The following is a 13,556-nucleotide window of genomic DNA, read 5'->3' as shown; positions in this document are numbered from 1 at the left end:
ATAAATAAATAAATTACATTACTATTATTAGGCTAATAAAAATAGTTAAATTTATTTTAATCAACATGTATAAAAAGCTGCACTTGGAAATTAAACTGAGAAAAGACCAGACGATTTCTATCTTAGAAAAAAAACAAGACTAATGACATTTTAATGACTGAGTCACAGCGCTGTAGAGGTGATTTGCAATCTTGCTCATACCTGGAAACACTATATAGGCAACTGGAGGTGTGAGACTGGATAAAGGCCAGGGTGAACAGTTACAGGGCAGCAGGTACCCGGGGTTTACAGGTGACAGGTGAGTGTGCGCGTACTGACCGGAGCATCCCAGACTCCCGGAGGACCTGTGTCCACTCTGATAGCTAAAAGCTGGAGAAAAAGCAAATGATTCCGAGGTTAAAGCAGTTTTTCAGGTTGAAAAGCTGCTGACATGCTCGGCTCCATAATAGGATTTTGCATGGTCACAGCTGAATGAAGTGGTCGTGGTTTGTCCAAATCTGAGAGGAACTCTCGCTCGCCCGTGATGCGGTAAAGGCAACAGCGTGTGCTTCCTCTGCAGTCCTTTAGGTTTGCGTCTCGGTCGGTATTTGTAGTGTGGATGCTCTCTCATGTGTTGGGCGCATAGTCTTTTAGCCTCGTCGATGTAAGGTCTTTTTTCCGACTCTGAGAGCCGCTTCCACTCGGCGCCGAGTCTCTTGCTGATCTCTGAGTTGTGCATCTTTGGGTTCTCCAGTGCCATCTGTCTTCTCTAACCTCGCGACCAGACCATGAACGTGTTCATTGGTCTCTTGATGTGCTCCGTGGGCTGCTTCACCATGTTCCTCCAGCTCATTTGCGTCACGGAATAATAATTTAAAAAGTTGCTATAACACCTGAAAGTATATTGAAATCATCTGTGGAAAGAGAGGGTTCATCCTCTGGTGAGGTGAGGTGAGATGTACAGCGGTGTTTAAAAGGCAGCATTTTATTTTTTTTGCCCAGTGAAACTGAAGTGTGTGAGAACGACTGCTTCGTTTTGTGAGATGTTTATTTCAAATCTCTGAGGGGTTCAAAGAAAGCACTGTGCACCGAGGACACATAACCTCTCGCGCCCAATAAGCGCTTGAGCGACTGAATACAGTTACAATGTTGCCAAAAAAGGGACTCAATAAAATCACAATGACTTTAAAGCTGTCTATAAAAGTTTAGGTAAGCCGCTCTTTCAAACACACACACACACACACACACACACACACAGCCTTGATCTTGCAGTGCGAGGACTCTATTAAGTAAACTCTGTCCTTGGTGCTGACAGATTATTTACAGAAAAAGCTGTTGTAAGCATAACATTTTCATTAATTTTATTTGTGATCAACAATTTAGCTTAAAAGTTACATGATTGCATGAGGGGAAATGTGTATTGTAGGAGCCATGGCCATTTCCTTTACAACCATTTTTATTTAAATCACCTTCTTGCTTTGGCCAGTGAATTTGACATGCCCCTGCAGAGTGAAGGGATTTAAAGAATGAAAGGACAAACATTTTACTTATATGCATAATAATGATAAAATGTCAAGTATTTAATGTCAAAATACCCATTTACACCCAGAAGAATACTGAAGCATTTACAACATTTCTAATGTTTAAAATATTTTATTTTCCAAATAAAAGGTTTTCTTTCAAACTTTCTATTCATCAAAGAAGCCTGGAAAAAGCATCACGGTTTCCACAAAAAACATTAAACAGTTTGCACCTACTAAACTGGATGCTTCTGTTTTTAATATTGATAATAACAAGCAATGTTTCTTGAGCAGCAAATCAGAGTGATTTGTGAAGGATCATGTGACACTGAAGATGCTGGTGCACCACCAGATTTCCTCTGCTCTGGGGGATAAAGCTTGTGCTTATTTTAATCATATTTGAGAGAAGTCAAGATTTGCTTTAATAGCCTTTCATGGAAATACTGGTGGTAAAAAATGTGCTGGAGGAATGAAGGAGACAGCACAAATCTTGAGAAGTGCCACGATCTATCCCTAGCCACTCTGTCACCTCTGTGAAATTAATATTGGAGATAAAGCATATTATTTAGAAATATATATATATATATATATATATATATATATATATATATATATATATATATATATATATATATATGTATGTATATATATGTATATATATGTATATATATGTATATATATGTATATATATATATATATATATATATATATATATATATATATGTATATATATATGTATATATATATATATGTATATATATGTATATATATGTATATATATATGTATATATATGTATATATAGACTAAATTTTGAGAATGTAGACAGTTTTTGGATGCAATTTTTTATTGTCTTACAAGGTATTTTTGTTTGTGCGTGAGACAGAAAGAGAGTAATGTCTGATAATCTTCATCATTAATCATATTCTACACATAACAAGAAAAGGTAGTCGTCATGTATTATTAGTAGGGGTTGATAATATTTAGTTTATATGTAAAAAAAATCCAAGCGTTTTCAGTAACTTCCTGTGACGTTTAACACCTTTGTTTTTTCTGTACAATTCGTAATGACCATAGACAGTAAAAGAAATAATAAATAAATAAATAATAAAGAAGTAATGACCAACTGTCTACCGTTTATCACCACAAGAGGTCACTGCCAATTATACATTTTATAGGTGTGAAATTATGAATAGAAACGCATATAATCTGAGGTGTTTTAAATCATTGACGATACATTTCTTATTTGCTGTTGTTGAGTCCAGTCATGATGATTAGTCCTCTTGATATCCAATATTGCATACAGGGGATCTACTGAATCAAACGTAGTGTGGCTGAACCAGTTATTTTAAAACTTGTTATACAATTAGAACAAAATTTAGAGCTGAAATCTTAAAATATAACAAAAAAAAACTACACATATTATTTTTCTATTTTTATGTCCATGTAATGAAATCTGAAAAGAAAGGAATCAAGTAGATACAGAGGAAAAATAATACGCCGATTTTAATTTTATGTTTTGATAAGTGAAGTTTTGTGCATAATTTGAAGTCCGTAAGCAACATTTATAATCCTCTTTAATTTGGAGCTGCGACGGGACTTTTATTTTGAATCAACCAGACTTTTTCACGTTTACTTCACAGTCACTTGTGCTTTGCTGTCGGCGTTAGTGCGAGTTCCGGAATCTCAGGAATTTGGGCTGTTCGTCTCCTCAAGCTCCTGCGGTAGCGAACTCAAGATTTTCTGCGACTGAAAGGTAAACCAAATCCATTTACTCAAGTAATTTCTGTGCTCCAGATCACAGGTCAGGTTTTATCTGATGCGTGACTTCTGCGTGTCACTCGCGCGTCACTTCTGAATGAGCTCCGTTAACAGAGGTGTGTCACTACAGAGAAATCAGCCCTACACCAGCCAGCAACAACATTTACAGTACAGATCCTCGATTATTTTCATGTTAATATAAGATTTCATTAATTTCCATCATTTTTGTTATGTCTATAAATCATGCTTTTAAAATGAGGGAAAATAATCCTGTTATTTAAGGGGTAAAATATATTTTTAGGTTATTATATATATTTTTTCTTATTGTCATTCTCAAAGTCATCTCGGAGCCCCTGGTAGAAAATCTCTGCTCGAATTAAATTTGAACTGCATTCAACAAAAACACGGGGATATAAATAACTGCTTTATTTGAATTTGAATGAGTTACGTTAAACATCAATTTCTAGTGCTCTTAGATTAAAATGGCTGGTGCAGGTTTGTGGTAAGACTGATGCTCGCAGACAGGAACTGACTTCCTGTTCCTGTAAGAGCTGTAAAAACTGTTTGTCGACAGCTTTCTCGTGCATGTAAGTCATTTTGCGACATCACGATGCTCAATTTGTAAGAAAGTTAACGCCTGTTGTTGTTTTTAAATGTAAAGTGGTAATATCTAAACTCTAAACAAGCCTGTTGTGTTTTTGCAGGTTTGGTTCGAGCTCATAATGTCTCAAGCTGATAAAATGAAGGTAAGGAAATTAGTTTTAGTTTTATGTAAAGATCGATGTGCAAGGAAACTCGGCATGTTCAGAAAATGTTCTGAGCTCTGAATGTTATTGCTTTTAAGAGAATCAAGTTTTTATAGATAGCATTGTATTAAGACTTATTGAATGTTCATGTTCTGTTTTCTTGTGGTCAGCAAGGACAGTTTACAAACCCAGAGACTCCTGGGTATGTGGGATTTGCGAATTTGCCAAATCAGGTGCATCGGAAATCAGTGAAAAAGGGCTTCGAGTTCACTCTCATGGTGGTGGGTAAGTAATGTGGATGTGATGTTTTGAATGTGCCTCATAAACGTAAAAATATTGCCAATAAACACTAATCACACACTTGAACAACTCCGCTGTTTGTCAACCAAAACACAGTGGCTCTCATTCACTGACCACGTGTACGTACAATCTGTGCATGAAAACTTTCACAAACAAATCATGATTCTCTAATAACTTTTGTTCTAATATTTATTCTGAATTTAGAGATACCTTAGGAACAACTGAAATCACAAATATGTGCAATAATCTTAAACTTTATTACAGTTATTTCATTTTAATTATATTTTATCATAGAAAAAAATAAAATAAAAGGTTGTTATAGTTTAAGCTGCTGGTTTCCTTTGCATAAAAATGTACAGCTGTCTAATCTTATTAAAGTTTACATTAAGAGAAAAACCCCTCGTTTTCTAAATGTAATTGATCTTATTATGATCAATTAATCCAGTTCACGTTCATCTCCCTCCATGTTTGTGTGAATCACCCACATCTGAAAATCCATTTAACAACCGATGCAAAGAACCAAGTCCCTGACACTTTTTCTTTTTTAATTATCTGTTACTCTCAGATGTATGTCACAGTACAGAAGAAAATATCTGTCGCTGCTTTTTTTGTTTTATCGCAATTTTAACATTAGAATCAGGTTAAGAACAAATGGATTTAAATATTAACAATCTGTGCGATTATTAGTGAATTTCCAATGTTCCCTTGATATATATAATTAATACACTATACATTTTTCTCCATGCAATTCATATTATAACCAAGAGAAACTGTTCATGTCTTTCTTTTTTTCTGTGGTATTAATGTAAAATGTGTAGCATAATTCTTGAACATATGGAGAAATACCACATCTTAGAAAAATCATAGATGATCCATATGTGGAGGGAAAGCACATTTTATCATCTCGTCTCGTGGTTATTTTATAGTGAAATTGACTGTGGGAACAAGTTTGGCTGAACCACATTAATGATAAATCCTAGTTTGTTTTTGTTTTAAGGCAGCTGGGACTCTCCCCTCAGCCCTGTGTGTGTTTGTGTGTGTGTGTGTGTGTGTGTGTGTGTGTGTGTGTACAGCTGTTGACACACACATGAGATCTGCTGTGGGGAGGGTGACCGGGAGCTGACCACTCAGCAGAGCCCATTGTTCAGTCATCCCATCATCTTAAAATAAATCACAGAGGAATCCAGAACCTCCGACCACGAGCCCTTCCACTGCTGGAAGGCAGCTTTACTGAGACGTAGAAACAAAACACTGACTAGAGGAACAGATAATTGCACAAAACGCTCACGTCCGTGTTGAACAGTGACATCACACTGTTTATTCTTGGCAAAAGGGAAATGCAGTCAAGGTGTTTTTAGAGTTGATCTGATGAATTAGTGTTTCCTCATTAGCACCTCTGCTGTTTTCAGGCGAGTCGGGTTTGGGGAAGTCCACGCTGATCAACAGTTTGTTCCTCACTGATCTCTACCCAGAGAGGGTCATCCCTGGTGCTGCAGGTGAGAGTTTCAAAACTGAGGACGTTACATCAGGTGTTCAGATACCGAAGCGTAATCTGATCAGAAAGTGTAAACAATGGCCTGGTGAACATCGGTGGCCTGATGTTTTGCACAGAAGGACTGATCTCGGCCTTTTGAGTCTCCCCTGATATATCTTTTACATGTGCTCTTGTCATACAGAGAAGATTGAGCGCACGGTTCAGATCGAGGCCTCAACTGTGGAGATCGAGGAGCGTGGAGTGAAGCTGCGTCTCACTGTGGTCGACACACCTGGATACGGTGATGCCATCAACAGCCAGGACTGGTGAGGGTTGCTTTTTAGTGTATTCAGAGATGGTTTTTATCATCTATATCTTCATTTGTGTTATTCTAAATAAAGTTATACAAATCTGTGATGACATGAGGGTGAATAAATTAGTTTTTTTGGGGGGGGTGGGGGGACTGTACCTTTAAGAGAGCTTTGGTTGTGGGTTTTTTGGTTTAGTTTTTTTCCAAGAGACATTTCATGGTGTAATTGGAGATATGAAGAACAGAGAGAGCAGTGGAGGAATGAAGGAAGCAGGTTTCTTATTTCTTTTCGTTAGTTCTGGGAATGCTGCTCTGCTAGTGGAAGTGGTGAGACCGGAAACATGTGTGACCTCTTCCTGACTGCTCCCTGACCCACTTGAGCACAAAAACAGCAAAGAGAAGATATTGAAGTGCTTGTATCTGAAAAAGGAAATGTATGCTGTCAAATAACTTTTATACAAGTGAAACTTGACATTCTAATTTCAGTCCACACAAAGTCATTTCAAAATCATATTTTTTTAATCTAGATTCATCTCACTGTAATCTTGGAATTAATCTAGATTAAAATGGCTCATTTGAATTCTGCCGAAGGCATTCAGAATATATGTGCTACCCAAATAAATTAATGACTGAAAGTAAGTCTTTGAGAATGGGTTTCTCAAGCTAGGTGGTGCATTAGACCAGGGGCTCATCTCCTGTTTCCAAAATGCATCACAAACTGCTTGAGAAAGCTGTAAACTAATTCCACACTGCACAAGGTGCAAACAACCTTACGCCTGTTTCACACATACTCCGTATGCGCTGCATATTTTTTTACACACCCATGTTAACGGATTCCAGCGTTCAAGCGGTTGCGGTCCTTAACTGCGTAGAAGCGATGTGTCTGCAGCAGTGCAGCGATCGTTTACGTACCGAGTAGCAGACTGCAAATGCGTCCTGTGTGAAAGCACAATTAGTACGTGTCCGTGCTGCTGCTGCTCCACATACGAAATGCACACGGACTGCTTAAGCACTGCAGACGGAGTATGTGTGAAACAGGCGTGCGTCTTGAAAATTGAAAAATTCCCTGAAGCAAACTCGGTGGCTTCAGCTGCATCCATGTTAGCACCTCATGTTTGATGTGGTAATTTCACAGTAGGCATACACACAGGTTTAAAGACTCGTTCTCGCCCCCTACAGATTCGGCTAGGTATACATCTGAGCTAAAATATCGAGGTGAAAGTCATCATAACTCTCCTAGTATAGACCCAGCTCCTAACCCAATTTTGAGGATAGATTAACGGTGATATTTTTTTTATCGCTTGATAAGAGTCTCACATTAACGCAGCACGTTTACACCAGTAACGGACCACCACTAGTTAAAACCATTTCAGCTTTTTTTTTACCGGAAGGCCTGGGGCATTTTCCATGCTGTGCTGCCTTTACACTGCTGTTGTAGAGTGCAACAGTGCTCTCCCACTTTTTCAGCATACTTGGTTTTGTTCCCGGATCTGTGACAGGCCGATCAGTCTTACTTCTGTCTGATATCGAGCTGATCCATTTTGTTACCAGCGGCACCGGCACTAATCTATATTAGTAAAGAGCACAGGCCACTCTCGGTCTCAAACAGCTTGTGAGTTACACATATCTTAATGAGTATGTAGTTAAACACAGTCAGTTTTGGAACGTTAAATAGTTGAGAAAGAGTTACACACAGTCATGTTGTCTAACAGTATATTGGGTCCATGGATAAACTCTTAGAGGTACCACAGTCCAATATTCCTGCTGCTGTCTGTCATATTAATCAAGGAACAAAAGACAAAGAAAATCACTTTCTGCTCTTGACTGAATATGTTTTATAACGTCTATGGTAAGCATTGATTTTTATAAAAATTTTACAATGAAGACTAAAGAAATTACCTTTGATAAAAATGCACATTTGAATCAAAGTTTTTTTTATTTTTTTATGAAAATAAGACTTTTCGTTGAAGAAAAGTAGATTTATGTTTGTATATGCTGTCAATTATAGTTCTAACAAAAAACACTAACAAAAAAACGGGAATCGGCCAAGAAAATCGCAATCAGTGCATATCTATTTGCATTCCTTGTTTTGCAAAATATGCATACTGACTCTGAGTATATTATAAACTCTATGCAGTTGTTTAATCGTGTCCTGTTTTTTTTTTTTTTAATAACAGTTTTAACACCATTATCTCCTACATTGATGACCAGTTTGAGCGCTACCTGCATGATGAGAGTGGACTCAACCGCAGGCACATTGTGGACAACCGTGTGCACTGCTGCTTCTACTTCATTTCCCCTCTGGGTCACGGGTGAGCGCTTACATTTCACTCAACTAAAACATGTTTTATAATACCTTCCACTGTCGTAGGTGTGAGTTTAAGTGTTCACACAGTTCTGTTCTGGATTTAAATGACTGATTTTCCCATTATCTTATTTTATAGGATGAAGCCTCTAGATGTCCAATTCATGAAGGCCATTCACAACAAAGTGAATGTCGTTCCTGTTATTGCTAAAGCAGATACACTGACACTGAGGGAGAGAGAGAGACTCAAGCGCAGGGTAAGCTTCTTTCCAAAGATGGACTGATCACATGCTTGGTTTGTTGGCTATATGTGTCTTTTTGTGGGATACTAGATTCTGGATGAAATCGATGAGCATGGCATCAAGATCTATCACCTCCCTGATGCCGAGTCTGATGAGGATGAAGATTTCAAAGAGCAGACCCGGATTCTCAAGGTGTGTGTGTTGTTGTTTTTTGTTCCTCATATAATATAAAGAGACCGGTCACCCTATAGGGTCAGTAAGATTTTTTCTTATTTTAATTATTATTTAATAATTGATCAAATTAGAGTTTAAAATATATAAAAGCTGTTATTTTAAATAGTCATGATATTTCACAGTATTGCAGTTTTTACCTTATATGTGATCAAACAAATGTAGCCCTGGTGAACATTTAGTGAGAATTATTCACACTGGTTTTGGGAATTGTAGTTTGGACCAGGGTGAGAAATAGCAGAATTGTAGTTTCTGTGATCACTTGATGCTCACCGTTTCCTGCTCTTCAGGAGACTGCGTCCAAGCTAGGCCGCATTCTTTTAAAGGTTCCTTTTCATCTTTGTGTTGTAGGCCAGCATACCGTTTGCCGTGGTGGGATCCAACCAGCAGATTGAGGCTAAAGGGAAGAAAGTGAGGGGGCGTTTGTACCCATGGGGTGTGGTGGAGGTAGAAAACCCAGAACACAATGACTTCCTCAAACTTCGCACTATGCTAATGTAAGTCATTTCAAGTTCTCTGTTCTTTAACGTTCGAAAATTCTTGATTTTACACAAATAAAAAAACGAGGCTGTGAAGGAAATTGGAGTTGATTGTTTAGTCTTTAAAACACCCCCCACCACCCCCACCTCGCAGTAAAATGAATTAAATGGAGTGTATTTCTGTTCCTCTCAGCCTTATTTCCATTCTAAGATTGACTGTCATTATTGTCTGTTGATGGTTATTGTCATCCATCCAGCACCCACATGCAGGACCTTCAAGAAGTTACTCAGGACCTTCACTACGAGAACTTCCGCTCGGAGCGCCTCAAACGGGGCGGCAGGTTGTCCTCCCATGGTTACATTCTGCCTTTGTCGCCTGCGTACGTACTGCTCTGCTTGCCTTTCTCCACCTCCTCCCTTAACCTCGGTTGACATTAACCGAGAGAAGTGAACCAAGAGAAAACATTACCGTCTCCAGCAACGAGAGTGCGCTCTATGCTGCTCGGTGCTCCTGTAGTCTACACTGAAGACATAGAGCGCCCTCTCGGGGCTGTAGACGGTAATGTTTTCTCTTGGTTCTTGGTTCTTAATAAATGCAATTTATAGTCCAGTGCGACTTATGTTTTTTTTCCTCATCACGACGCATTTTTTGGACTTATGCGACTTATACTCAGGTGCAACTTATAGTCCGAAAAATATGGTAGTCGCTTCTCATTTTTGTTCAATTCAAATATAGTAATTTGATAGCAGAAACGAAAGGAGAAGAGCAGCATTGCTTTGTCTGATTTTATCCTAATCAGTTGATGAAGTGTGTTCCATAAACTGTAGAGCTTGACTCAGTCTCATGGATCTGCAGCGAGCTGTCAGAGGATAGGAGGAGGAGGTACCACCTGTCCTTCAGCCTGACGCTAGCACCGGCTCTGCTCTTCTCACTGTTTCACTCTCACGCATGCAAATACTTCAATACAAAGCCCTCTGTAACTGTCTGTTCCGCTTATCACACGCTTGTGCTAATGACTTGGATATGTCTTTCTCGTCTTGCCTAAACTCTGCAAAGCAAAACACTCTTCTGGTGGTTTACTAATACAGTTCTTGTCCTGTCATTTGTTAAATCACAGTTTTGAGAAATTATATAAATTATATTTTGGTAATTTATGAGCTTTTTTTTTTCTGTTGTTTTTAGACAATTCATGTCCCCAATTTTTCTGTCACTGCAGTTAAATATTTTAGCACAATCCTATATATATATATATATATATATATATATATATATATATATATATATATATATATATATACACACAAACACATATATTTTTGTTCTATTTAGTCTTAATAATTTTAATTGATGCTAAATTAATCTATATTGCTGCAATCATTTTTTTGTCATCGGACGAAGAATATATTTTAGTATATTCCACTAAAATATGCTTGGCACTTACATATATGCTTTTAAAAAAATATTTAATGTCCTTGCTCTAATCATTGAATATATTTTATGTGCATTATTTAGTACAATTAATTATATTCATTTGAGAGCTTTTCTCAGTAAATATTTATATGCGTTGAATTCTGATTAATTGAATAAAGCTCCAATGACATTTCATTTAAATTCTTAAATTAATTTAAAGTTTAAATTCTATTTTTTCCCCTTAGTTTTGTTTTGACAATAGGAGAAACTAATTGTGAAGCCTCAGTATAGATGCGTGTCTCTTTACACTTGGTTTGTGTCATGCAGGCAAGGTCCGGAGCCAGAGGAAATGGACAAGGATATAATCTTACAGGAGAAGGAGGCTGAGGTAGGATCTCTCAAAGCAAACACAAGCTGAACGCTAATAAGACCAATGTGTGTGTGACTCTGTTTGTGTGTGGCTCAGCTGAGGCGGATGCAGGAGATGATCGCTAAGATGCAGGCGCAGATGCAGAAACATGGAGATTGAGACGGCCCACACTTGTGAGAAACACGGTAAGAGTACATTACAAACACTGAAACCCCAGAACAACACGACCGGTCACAGTATGATAACTGACTCATAACTATAAGCAGTTCTGCGAACTGAGCTGCTCTTCAGCATTTGATGTTTTATTCGATATCATCGTTTTTGTAGTGTGATCTACAGTGACAATGATATGCCAATAAAGTTTTATATTTTAGTTCAACTTATCTTGTTTTTATTTTCTGCCCCCCAAAAATTTAAGTAGGGTTAAATTGATAAAGCAAAACTGCCATATTGGCCATTTATTTTTGTTTATTAAATAATCAGTTGGGGGGTGGTTATTTGTTTGTGTTTCTGACAGACGCAGACCTGTCGTTCGAGCTTGATCCAGTCAGACACGGAACGAGAGGAAGTGTTGCTAAATGTGGAGAAAGAGGAGAGACTGGTCCTTAGCTTAACTTGCTTGCCATTGTCTTAGTTTCTTTCACTCTTGTGTGATTAAATGTGTTTTGTCAAATTTTTTTAAAAGCAGTAATAAGTGTTGTTGTTTTTTTTTGTTGTTTTTTTTTTCAAATGCTGTTCCTGATATCAATTTTTTTTTCCTGTTCCAGTAACCAAAAATGAGCAACCATTAGTAATTTAGAAAAACAAAACCTGTTACGAAAGCCAAATGCTGCTGAGAAGGAATCTTCTACTGTAGAGCACCTTTATTAGTAGTGACCACTCAAACTCATTTCTGTCCCATCTAGCTTAACAAACACTGTGAAAATACAAGCAGCTGTTGAATTTGAGTGTGGGTTTTTTTTCATACTGTTTCTAAGTGTTGCCAGAGAGATTGCGGTCATCCTGTACGGGACTTTTCTGAAGCACTTCTCTCTTCCCTGCATGAAGTCTTGAAATATCAGTGCTGTTCAGTTGAATGGTCCCCAAACTGATGCAAAACATTATACTGTGACCCATGATTCATTCCCTATGCCGGTTAATGAAGAAGCAGCTCATTTTGCTGATTTTTTTTTTTTTTTTTTGTACCTGAATGCATACTGTCATGTTTGTACTATCAGACATTATTATGAGTGCAATGTGAAATTTACAACATCAAACATCAAAATATGCTGTTGTGCCCTTTGACCTTGATGCATGCCAAATTTGTAACTCCTTTTGGGATCTATGGTTAAAATAGTTTATCTTATTCCTGTGGTTGAATCAAATTTCCATATTTTAAGTGAAAAATTAAGTATGGGTTTCTATATGTTACACAAAAGCAAACTTTTATATAGTTGAATTTGCTTTCCATATTTGGTCATTCCAGCTTTAATGTTTCACTTGAGAACTTTCTATTAAACCATCACTGTCTATTATCTTTTAATAAAATTTTGTATTGAAACATTTTTAGGTTTTGCCCTTTTTTGGGTGTGTGGGGGGGTATTCACTTCTTAATTTGCTGTTGAATACAACAGGAAGGATTTGTTAAAATTACTCATCAGTTCTCTCGATGGCCGTTAGAGGTCATGAATTATAACATTTTAAAGAAATCAACATAATAATTATAATTATTATTCCCAGATATTGTAATTTGAACAAATTAATGAGGTTTTATAACTAAAGATAGAACAGTATCATTGACATTGTTAAAGAGTGTAGATGTGGGAGGCTCGGTGTGGAATCCAATGACATACGAACCTCCTGGTCGCCCAGGTTTTGTGTGTGTATATAAAATGTGTATATGTAAAAATTTTCATACTATGGATGAACACAGTTACTGTAGAAAATACTTTTAGAGGAGCTTCTCACATTCTGAAGAGGCAGCACAGGAGTTCTGGATCAGTCATTACTACAAGAGAAAACAGATGTCTAACAGCAAGACAGTGAAGGAACTAACTACACAATTCTGACACCCAGTGGGACAGAAGAGCATAACACCAAACTCTGCTCCTGATAGGTTAATAAAGCCCTTTAGTGACCCCTGATGGGATCTTGGCAATTAGTCAAGGCCTTGAATATGATGATTATGGAGTCATTTTATGATTTATATAATTATTATGATTCATATTATTATTATTTATCTCTTACAAGCAGTTTTAGTTTAAGAGTTATTATAAATCAAGATTTTAAAAAATATTAATGTATACAGATCATGTAATATAAATAACTGTAGTATCAATAGATAGCACTATTTAAAAAAAAAAAAAACTCGATCAATGTATATTTTCAAATGTATAAACTAAGTTAACAAGTTTCACTTATGCCTGCACTGATAGAGCAAGATTTTTTTTT

The 13,556-nt window shown here is 37.1% G+C and overlaps 1 protein-coding gene and 1 pseudogene across 2 annotated transcripts; one reads left to right on the top strand and one right to left on the bottom strand.

Moving 5' to 3' along the window:
- Window positions 1-139: 139 nt before the first annotated feature.
- Window positions 140-832, bottom strand: LOC113040525 (transcription factor Sox-14-like; annotated as a pseudogene).
- A 2,284-nt stretch (window positions 833-3,116) lies between these two features.
- LOC113116941 (septin-2) lies at window positions 3,117-12,668 on the top strand. Of its 2 annotated transcripts, none has more exons than XM_026285258.1 (13): window positions 3,117-3,253; window positions 3,963-4,004; window positions 4,175-4,289; window positions 5,714-5,800; window positions 5,981-6,104; window positions 8,266-8,400; window positions 8,533-8,650; window positions 8,726-8,827; window positions 9,218-9,363; window positions 9,603-9,686; window positions 11,084-11,144; window positions 11,223-11,311; window positions 11,644-12,668. In XM_026285258.1, exons 2-12 carry the CDS (start codon window positions 3,981-3,983, stop codon window positions 11,283-11,285), a joined length of 1,059 nt encoding a protein of 352 aa, XP_026141043.1. In that variant the 5' UTR covers window positions 3,117-3,253; window positions 3,963-3,980; the 3' UTR covers window positions 11,286-11,311; window positions 11,644-12,668. The 2 variants fall into 2 exon arrangements, with proteins under 2 accessions (XP_026141043.1, XP_026141037.1); XM_026285252.1 differs by having other exon boundaries at window positions 9,603-9,725.
- Window positions 12,669-13,556: the final 888 nt, after the last annotated feature.

Source organism: Carassius auratus, chromosome 2, assembly GCF_003368295.1.
Source record: "Carassius auratus strain Wakin chromosome 2, ASM336829v1, whole genome shotgun sequence".
NCBI classification, from domain to species: domain Eukaryota; kingdom Metazoa; phylum Chordata; class Actinopteri; order Cypriniformes; family Cyprinidae; genus Carassius; species Carassius auratus.
Note: the sequence above shows the minus strand (reverse complement) of the source record. Positions and strands in the feature narration are given on the sequence as shown.